The sequence below is a fragment of the Elephas maximus genome, chromosome 4, assembly GCF_024166365.1.
Source record: "Elephas maximus indicus isolate mEleMax1 chromosome 4, mEleMax1 primary haplotype, whole genome shotgun sequence".
In the NCBI taxonomy this organism is placed as follows: domain Eukaryota; kingdom Metazoa; phylum Chordata; class Mammalia; order Proboscidea; family Elephantidae; genus Elephas; species Elephas maximus.
In genome coordinates, this window is record NC_064822.1 from 64,414,539 (window position 1) to 64,425,692 (window position 11,154).

The following is an 11,154-nucleotide window of genomic DNA, read 5'->3' on the forward strand; positions in this document are numbered from 1 at the left end:
TATTCTAACCCAAAACTAACTGAAAAGTAAAAATGCTAAAAGAGTTTAATAAATATGTCCACATAAATCACGATGCAGAGTTCAGCACCTGAGAGTGTTATTCTAAATTTCTTCTAGGCGATCAACTTTCAATCGATATTCATTCCTCCATGTTCTGTCTTTTCTAAGGACTATTGCCTTCATACGAAGTAAAGTTCAGCTACTTTCAGTTCCTTAGTTAATTTCACTCAGCAGTTTTACTAAATTGATGCCAATCCTGATCTCCATTGCATATCTTTAAATTTTGAATCTGTGATAAATTAAAGGTACTGCCATATAAGCTTAATGGCCCTTTCTCACTCATTACTCCCTTGATATCAATCACCCTTAAATTATATCCACTGACAGTCAGAATAATTCTGTACTCCATTAAAGTGCAAACGTAGAATAAATGAGAAACTTTTACCCGCAGATCCAGAGTCTTCAAGTAGCACCATCTTAGGCTTGTCTGTCTCAAGGTTTTATGCTTTCAATGATTCCTAAATTTTCTTGTATTTTTTTCCTAGAAATGTTCTTCTAAAGAAGATAACTTTTAAGAATTCTGAAATCTCCTCACCCTCATAAGAAATGGAAAGGCTGCATAACGGAGAAGGAGTCAACCAAAAAAGAGAAGTCATTAAAAGAGCTGAGGCTCTCTTTCATACTCATGTTTATTCAGTGTGGGACATGAAACAACCAAAGGAAATTGAGAAATATTCTCCACAGATTTACAAAGAATAAGGGGAAATATTAACTGATATACTGTTGTGGAATTGAATATTTTTAATTTGTGTACTTTGTTTTGGATTAATATATGGGATACAAAAAAGTAGTAATTGTACAGTTAAATAATGTAGAAAAAAACTAAAGCAAAATGGGCATAAATATAATTAAATAATTAATGCTTTGTCATTATTTTCACTCTTAATTTTATTTCCATAATTAGATATCCCTAATGAACAATTTTATGTAGGTTATCTATAGATAGCACTTGTATTTCTTTTCTAATTGAATGGAGAGCAACAAGAGAATTAACCATGAGTATAACCAGTTCCACAAATGGTGAGACAAAGATTAGCAAGATATGATTTTAGCTCTAAATAGCTCAAAGCTAAGTAGGAAAACACATGATAACAATAATGAACATTTGTTCAACATACCGGGGAAAATAAAGGACAAGATGGTCATGTATGTAAGGATTTAACATTCAAATGTCAATTAACATGACTCCTTATATTAAGACACTAAAACAGAAAAAAAATTATCATTTCAATAGGTATAATGTATGTAATAAGCCTTTGGCAAAATATAGTCCTGGTTAAAAACTCTAAGCAAACTAGGTATAGAAGGGATCTTTCTTTACTTGATAAAGGACACCTATGAAAAACCTACAGCTAACACCATACTACCTTGAAAGACTGAATGCTTGCTTCCTACGATCAGGAGCAAGACAAGAAAGCCCATTCTCACCAATTCTATTCAACATTGTACTGGAGATTTTATCCAGAACAATCATACAAGAAAAAGAAATAAAAAGCATTCATATTAAAAAGGAAGATGTAAAACTCTATGGATGAAATAATCATCTGTTCAGAAAATATGACGGAATCTACAAAAAGCTAGTAGAATTAATAACTGAGTTTAGCAAGGTTTCAGGATATAAGATTAACATACAAATATCAAGCAACAAACAATCAGAAGTTAATTTAAAAAAATTCTATTTACAATAGTATCAAAATTATGTAAGATATTTCAAAATATGTGAAAGGCTTATACATTGCAAACTATAAAATATTGCTGAGAGAAATTAAAAAACACCTACATAAACAGAGAGATATACTGTGTTCTTGGGTTGGAAGAAAATATTGTTAAGATGTTAAGTTGATCTATAAATTCAATGCAACGCCAGTCAATATCACTGCAGGTATTTTTGAGTAAGAACTGACAAACTGATCCAAAATTAACTTGAAAAACAAAGCACCTAGAAAAGCCAAAGCAAATATTACAAAGATGAACAAGTTGGAGGACTAACATTACCCGATGTCCAGACTTATTATAAAACTGCTGAGATCAAGACAGTGCTGTATTAGAATAAAATAGATATATAGATGAATGGAACAGTGTAGAGAGCCCAGAAATAGACCAACAGATATACGACTACTGATTTTTGACAAAGAATAATCTCTTCAACAAATGAAACAGGAACAGTTGGATATCCATGTGCAGTTAGATGAATCTCCCATTTTCACACCATACACAAAAATTAACTCAAAATGAATCATAGATGTAAACCTAAAACCTAAAGCTATAAAGCTTCTAAATGAAAATATCAAAGAAAATTTTTGTGATTTCAGGTTGGACAAAGGTTCCCTAAGTACAATACCAGAAATGTGAATCATGAAATAACATTTTGATAAATTGGATTTCATCAAAATTAGAAAGGTCTGTTCTTCAAAAATGACTGTTAAAACATGATTAACATGATTTATGTAACTTTTTTTAATGTAACTGGTTTTATTGAATTATACATGTGAAAAATGAACTAGCAAATGTGCTCTATATCTTTACAACAATAATTTTTTAAAAAACAGTCACTATTAAGAGAATGTAAGAAAATATTCAAAAATTGTATATCTGATAAAGGACTTGTCAGAATTTTTAATAAGTTTTCAAAATTCTATAAGCAAATAATCAACCTAACTTAAAAGCAGTCAAAAATGTGTACAGACACTTTACCAAAGATGGCAAATAAGCACATGAAAAGATGTTTAACATCATTAATACACCCAGGACAAATAAAACCCATTGCTATCAAGTTGATTCCGACTCATAGTGACCTTATAGGACAGAGTAGAGCTGTCTCATAGATTTTCCAAGGAATGGCTAGTGGATTCAAACTGCTGACCTTCTGGTTAGCAGCCCATCATTTAACCACTGACGCCATCAGGGCTCCAAGAGAGCAGTGTTGAAAATGAACCAGTTTGGTTGGTGTGCTTGGGGGGTGAACTGCGTGTGTAATTATTACTGCTGATGATAACGCACTGTCATCAGCGCTCAATTATATGGAAATGAAAATTAAATCCAAAATGGAAAATAGTCTGTCAGTTTTTTAAACATGAAACATAATCCTAAATATTCACTTAAGAGAAATGGTAACATATGTCCCTACAAAGACTTGTATATGAATATTCATAGAAGTTTTATCTACAATAGCCTGAAACTGGAAGCAAGCAAAATATTCTTCAACTGGTAAATGGATAAACAAGCTGTGGTATACCAATGCAATGGAATATTAACCAAGAAAAACCAAACCAGCTGCCATCAAGTTGATTCTGATTTATAGCGACCCTATAGGACAGAGTAGAACTGCCCCATACAGTTTCCAAAGAGCACCTGGTGGATTTGAACTGCCAGACCTTTGGCTAGCAGCCATAGCTCTTAACCACTATGCCACCAGGCTATCCAATGGAATATTACTCATTAAAAAAGAATAAACTATTGATGCATGCTACAACAGAGATAAATCTTATACTGTATGGTTCTATTATATATAGGATTCTGGAAAATGCAAACTAATCTAGAAGCAGTTGTTGGGAGGGGTAAAATGGAAGTGTTACAATGCAGAATGATGAAGCTTTTGGGGGTGTGTAATTGATATATTCAATGTCTTGGTCATGTTGATGGCTTCACTGGTACACACATACATCAAAACTAAATGTATGCTTTAGATATGTGAAGTTCATTGCATACCACTTATGCCTCAATAATGCTGTTTAAAAAATCTTAATGAGCAACTATTGGTGGAGGATGAAGGAAAGGAAGAACCTTAATATGAGCCCCATCTTTCGGGCTTATGATGAAATGAAGTAACCAAAGCCCTCCAGTTAGGGCCAGGTATGGGGGAGCCTGAAGTTGTGAAAAGCTAGAGAGGACCTGGAAATCAGCAGATAATGTGGTAGGAAATCCGTGGCATATTTATATGGGTCTGGGCATGGGAAATGGGAAAAAGAAGAATAGGAGAGTGGTATCAGATTTTGGAACCATAGGCTTGTCAGTAAAGTCATTGTGCCCATATTTCGCATTGTATCCTTTCTCTGAACGAATTCATTAGCTTTGTCAGAGTCACCTAGTGTTTTCATAGTGAAATAAGGATCTTTGCTGCTGTGTTGACCATCTCTACGTACAAATTACAAGTGTAGAGCATGATTATATAAATGGAACAAACTCATACCTTTTCCTTACTCAATCTTCCCCCATCTGACCAAAAAGAATATCTGTGGTATCTCCCTAATTTCACCAAGGCAGAGACCCTTTGTAATGCTGAACAAACTCAGCTTTACGCTTTTTCTTTCTTTAAACAACAACAAAAAAACATTGCTCTGGAGTCAATTCCAACTCAGAGTGACACTATAGGACGGAGTAGAACTGCCCCACGGGGTTTCCAAGGAGTGGCTAGTGAATTCGAACTGCTGACCTTCTGGTTAGCAGGGGAGCTCTTAACCACTGTGCCACTAAGACTCCTTTTTTTCTTTCTTTAGACTCTACCAATCACTGAATAAGCAGTAGCATTAATTGTTCAGTCTGCTGTAGCTCACAAGAATGGTCATCTACCCCCATTGTCTTTTGCAATAGAGTGCCAGGACTTCCATACTTTCAAGTTCTTCAGCTATTATTTCTCAACCATCTGGAAAGGTCTTCAACTCTATAATCTGTTCCCCCCCCCCCGAAGACCCCAGGGTGCTGTGTCTTCTGACTTCTTTATTCTCCTGTCTTTAATTAACTCAGTTTTGTCCTTTTCCCTAGATTACTAATGTGATTCCCCTTAATATTCTAGTATATGAGATATAAATTTTAGCTATACATTTTCAAACTGAGTTATTTACATTGAACATACGAAGTGTGTATGTTGGCATGATACAATATGTACTTATTGCCCGTAAATAGTTTGTTGCAGACTGCTTATTGACCAATAGTTGATTGTGATTCCAACATAGTCTGATTTTTTTTGTCCAATTCTAGTAATTGAACTTCTGCTTTTTCTGTGCCTTGTGACAAAGTCTTTGTCATGAATCAAATTCCAGTAACTTGTTCTGCATGACCTACCTATGCCTCACTTGCTATCTTGATAACCTCTCCAAACCAATGGGTGCCTCAAGACTGGGGTCCTGCCTTTCAACAAATATTCATGGAAACAGAAGTGTCTTAGTTATCTAGTGCTGCTATAACAGAAATACCACACGTGGATGGCTTTAACAAAGAGAAATTTGTTCTCTCACGGTCTGGTAAGTTAGAAGTTCAAATTCAGGACACCAGCTCCACAGGAAGTCATCCTCTCTCTGTTGGCTCTGGAGGAAGGTCTTTGTCATCAATCTTCCCCTGGTCTAGGAGCTTCTCAGTGCAGGGCCCCTGGGTCCAAAGGATGTGGTCCCCTCCTGGTTCTTCATTCTTGGTAGCATGAGGTCCCTCTGTCTCTTTGCTCCCTTTTCTCTTTTATATCTCAAAAGAGATTGACTCAAGGTACAATGTAATTTGGTAGATTGAGCCCCGGCTCATTAATATAACTGCTTCTAATCCTACCTTATTGACATCATAGAGATGGGATTTACAACACATAGGAAAATCACATCAGATGACAAAATGGTAGACAATCACACAGTACTGGGAATCATGGCCTAGCCAAACTGACACACATTTTTGTGCGATTCAATTTAATCTACAAGAGACAATACTGTTTTACCACCAGCCAGGGGCCGAATATTTTTTCCTTTACTCCAACAGTTGCTGTGGCTAAAACTACCTAATATCACAATTCTATGGTCTACCATTAACCTAGATCAACCCCATTTTGATTGTAAATAGTTTTTCTTTAGTGTAAAAGTTTGTAAACGCCCCTAGCCCATTTATGGTCTCCCTGAAACTATCATTTGTATAGCTTTCACGTGCCCTTTAAGCCAGTCAAACACAACAGCACTCTTATGTACACTCCAAATGACATATCAAGTAAGATGAGGGCTGAAAAGAGTGTTATGGATTTGTGATGTAGTGGTCAATAATGACTTCAGTGAGAAAGCTTCAGTGAAGTGATTTTGATTTTTTTTTCCTCTGTAAAATATTAGTAAGTGACATAGTACAGGTTGTATGTGAGTGAGCTGGATGACAGAACTGTGGGCCCAGGTGAAGACTGAGATCATGATTTAAAATGGTTCCTATTTGCTCAGTTTTGTGATCTCCAGTGGTGATCACAGCTGGGGAAGGTAAATTAGATGAGAAACAGGAGTAAAGCAAATGCCAGCTACAATGTCTCTGTGGGTCACCCACTCAGAACTTCCCCATCATTGTGTAACAATTCATTGTTCTTACTGATTCCAGAAGCAATTATGCTGCAATCCTGCCAAGAAAAGGGCTACTTTCCGTTCTTTTTTTTTCCCATCCCACTGTATTTTTACAAGACTACTGTCTAAAGGATTTCTAGCCCCTGTAAAAACGTTCTAACATAAATGCTGTAGATGACAAGGCTACTATAATTTCCAGAAGCAGATGGTCAAAATTTGGCTGAAAGAAAACTCAGGTGTCAGTGTTTTCAGGGAGTGAAATAATATGCATTTTGTAAGAATTTCAAGAAGTTCAACTTGTTTTGACTTAGACATTAAAGAGATGGAAGATAATCCTAACTTAACCTACCATCAAACAAGTGAGTGGAGAAAAATAGCAACTTAGAGTAGATGAAAGTCCTTACATAGGTCTTCCGATCTGAGTCCTCTATAGCCATAGCACATGTATATATAGCATACATGGGATCACCCAGGAGCAAGAGAGGATTTGTTGATTCATCTGGATTTTTTTTTTTTGGTTAACTTTTTGGAGAAGTAAATGGAGTCGCAATGAACTTGATTTTGATTTCTGTATTTGCTAGGATGAACTGATAAAGAGGAGAAAGGAGAAAAAAAGAGTCCTGCTATTTGGCTACAGCCCTTTAAAGACCATTCAAGTTATTTGCATCTTAAGGAAACATGTTTTAAATCTATAATCATATTTGAAGTTTATAGTTAATGCCAAACCAAAAAAAACTTGTTGCCATCGAGTTGGTTCTGACTCCTAGCGACCCTAGAGAACAGGGCAGAACTGCCCCGTAGGGTTTCCAAGGAGCGGCTGGTGGATTAGAACTGCCAACGTTTGGTTAGCAGCTGAGCTTGCCGTAGCACTTAACAACTGCACCACCTCTACAACACTCTAAATCCTTAAGCCCAGTGTATGATAAACATTATATTTTAGAATCTTTTGCCTGTTATTTTTATTTTTAATTTGGAAAAATGGTTCAACAGATTTTTATTTACCTTTTCTCTTGTTTCATCCACTTTAAAAGTTCTGTTATACATATGACAGCCACCAGTTGGAGCCAGCTCCATGGCGACTAAAAACAACAACAGAAAGTTGGCAAATCGACCATGACTTTTAACTTCTAGTCACTTTTTTCCAAAGCATTTTCTACAACTTATTTTATTCCTACATAAAAAATTTTCAACACTTTTTGCTGGAATTACTTTCAGGTATTGAAAACCTCTCCTTTGGGTGAGAAGATATTTACAAAATTTAACTATCTGGATTAAATGACTTTTGAAATAATGTATCAGATTTTATCTTTTCATATCTAAGGGTAAAATAGCACCACGGGCTAGGGAAAACTATACCTGAATTAGGAAATATGACTGGGATAAAACCTAATGAGCTGATTCAGAGATAAAAATGAAAATATTATATCACAGTAATATTATATGAGCTAATTAAAATATAAAATGTCAAGGCAATTCCGAACCATGGCAACCCCCTGCATATCAGAGTAGAACTTCTCTCTTTATAGAAGTAGACTGCCAGGACTTTTCTCTGCAGTGTCACTGTTGGGTGGATTCAAATCACCAACTCTTTTGGTTAGTAGCCAAGCACAAACAATATCCACCACTCAGGTACCTCATGAGAGCATTCTATCAATAATCTAATGGAGATTTCTTTACCAAATAAGTAGCTAAAAGCATGTGAAACTCTCAGGGAAGGCAAAGAAAGCCATTTTCTAAAGAAGTCAGGAGTTTGGAATGAAATCTAAGGTCCCTAGGGGTTACTGCAAGGGATAGAAACTACCAATAGACACCTATAAAGTGAAACCTAGAATATAATGATAAAAAACAAACTATTTTTACAAAACACTTCAAGGGGTAAAACTAGAAACCACTTCCTACTTCAGTAATTTTTATGAGCCTGGTACGTAATATTAGCACTGAATTAAAAAAAAATGCTGAATAAATGAGTAAAGCAAAGTTGACTTGAAGCACTTGCTGATGAAGATCAAAGACCACAGCCTCCAATATGGATTGCACTTCAACATAAAGAAAACAAAGATCCTCACAATTGGACAAATAAGCAACATGATGGTAAATGGAGAAAATATTGAAGTTGTCCAGGATTTCATTTTACTTGGATCCACAATCAATGCTTATGGAAGCAGCAGTCCAGAAACCAAATGACACATTGCATTGGGCAAATCTGCTGCAAAGACCTCTTTAAAGTGTTCAAAAGCAAAGATGTCACTTTGAGGACAAAGGTGCACCTGACCTGAACCCCACCCCCCAAAAAAAACCCCAAAAGCCAAACCTGCTGCTGTCCAGTCGATTCTGACTCATAGCAACCCTCTGCCCCATAGCGTTTCCACCGAGTGCCTGATGGATACTAACTGCTGACCTTTTTGTTAGTAGAGGTACCTCTTAACCTCTATACCACCAGGGTTCCTGTGCCTGACCTAAACCATGGTATTTTCAATGGTTTCATTTGCATGCAGCAGCTGGGCAATGAATAAGGAAGACCAAAGAAGAAGTGAAGGCTTTGAATTATCTGTCTTGGAAGGAGTAGAGCCAGAAGGTTCTTTAGAAGTAAGGATGGAAAGACTTCGTCTCACATACTTTGAATGCCTTATCAGGAGGTACCAGTACCTGGAGAAGGACATCATGCTTGTTAAAGTAGAGGGTCAGTGAAAAAGAGGAAGATCATCAATGAGAAGGAGTGACACAGTGGCTGCAATAACTGGCTCAAACATAGTAATGATTGTGAAGATGGTGCAGGACTGGGCAATGTTTCGTTCAGTTGTAAACAGGATTGCTACGAGTTGGAACCAATGCAATGGCACCTGACAACAATACCAACAGATGAGTAAAGGGATATATTGTAGTTTAGAAGTATTTTGTTTAAAAATGTTTTACACATAACTGCTCATCTGAGTCTTTCTCTAAGCTAAAATCTAGGTCTACAAAGGAGAAAATTTTCACTTAATGGACCCATTAATCCATTAATTCTTTAACTTAGTTAATGCAATCTAATGTATGCTAGAAATTGTGACAAGTGAAAGTAACAAAATAAGTCCAATCCCTACCCTCAAAGAATTTGCTAATTTGTATCCTAAACAATTACAATGTAATAAGTCTTGCAATAAATTTATATAGAAAATGACATGAATGCATAAAAAAAAGAGAAACACTAACTCTGTTCTTGGTATTCTACTTAGGGGTTCAAAACAAATTCCAGTTCAGTTAAATGAAGTGACCCAATTTTAAATAATTATATGAGTAAATAAGTGCTGCAGTGAAAGAAAAACTGAAAATACTGAAGCTGAAGACGTGATTGTATTAGAAGTTGCTCCCAGACACCCTCCCAAATGATGGAGTTTCCCTGCAATTCCAAAAGTGTTTTTTGAACTAAATGCTTTGCCTTTAAACCCTGAATTATAAAAGGTCTAAATTGTCTAAATTGCACACAATAATAGGTTTAATTTTTAATTCAGTTCCATAAATAGATATATACCATATGTGTATGTGCGATTTAAGGTTAAAAGAATAAAACTGTGCTACCAGGGCTCTGATTTTAAAAGTAGATCCAATAAGTAGTAAAGGAATTAGAATAACTGTTTGGGGCAAAACAGGCTGATTCAATAACAGAGACCACTTAGAACTAAGGACAGAGCAAGTGTTCCCTTGAGTGCTTAAAATAGTAATATAGGATGTGAGGCAGACTTGAAGCCCAGTTGTAGTAATCAGTGAAGAATGCAGGACAAGATGGCTCTAGCCTTGGTTTATCCAAGTACTTTGGATGTATATGCAAATGTGCTAGGTTGTACAAGAAGGCAGGATTATCAGTGAGAGTGGGCTTCAGAATATGATATCCAAGAGTGAAAACAGACATTACAAGTCTGTTAACTTCTTACAGCATCATAAGATCTGGAAAATGGAGATTCAAATTGGAAAGAATGAGAGCTTTTCTTCAAAAATTAAGAAAAACGCACTTAAAAAGTCAGAGATGGAACATGATGAAGGAAAACACATTCTCAGGAGCAAAGAGGAAGGATGAGCACTAAATTCTGACGTATAAAAGAAGAAAGGAAAGAAAATTAAGTCTTCTGTGAAAGTCAAGCCAACCCTGTCTACTTATAATCACTGAGGATCCATTCTTTAATCAGGTGAAGTGTTTTTACATTTTCAGGCAGTCTGCCTTATTTAATCTTTCCAGCCACCTTGTGTTTGTGAGATCAATAATAATTTTTGCAGTTTGCAGATAAGAACTGAAGCTCGAATAAGAATGGCTTACCCAACATTGTATATTATGTAGAAGAAAAAAGGATTGAAACAGTAATATTCTTACTCCATGCCCATTTTTCTTTCCATTTAAACATATTCTATCTCAGGATTAGAAAGCTCTTTTCAACTCTTTATATAAAGATCCCCCAAGCCCCCAAGACAATGGAAATCAAATCGTGTAATGAAGAACACAACCCTAAAGACCAGAAACTTTCATTTAGACTAAAGAAGTTAGGGAGAAGAAAAAACCTGATAACCCAGCACAACTTAAATCCTTTGTGAAAATATCAATACAAATGGACGGAGTTAACTTGGTGGTGTTCAGATTTATTTATATCTTTATTGTCAATGCTCCAGATGTGAGGATGTTATCACATATTTATAGTAATCAAAATCTTTTCTCTTATTCCTTGTATGTAACAATCAAATTTATTCTTCCTACTGAATTCCAAAAGTGTATGTGAAATCTATGTTCATTCTTATAAAATTGTTTTATATTTTGTCAGCATACCGATGAGTGTTT

At 35.7% G+C, this 11,154-nt stretch overlaps 1 protein-coding gene across 2 annotated transcripts in view; it reads right to left on the bottom strand.

The window, feature by feature from the left end:
• The window catches only part of CD163 (CD163 molecule), a 33,182-nt gene extending 32,526 nt beyond the window's left edge, over positions 1-656 (bottom strand). For both annotated transcript variants that reach the window (XM_049882342.1, XM_049882343.1), the window contains exon 1: positions 446-656. In XM_049882342.1, the coding sequence (XP_049738299.1) occupies positions 446-476 (31 nt within the window). In that variant the 5' untranslated portion in view covers positions 477-656. The remainder of the gene's footprint in view (positions 1-445) is intronic.
• Between the last annotated feature and the right edge of the window lie 10,498 nt (positions 657-11,154).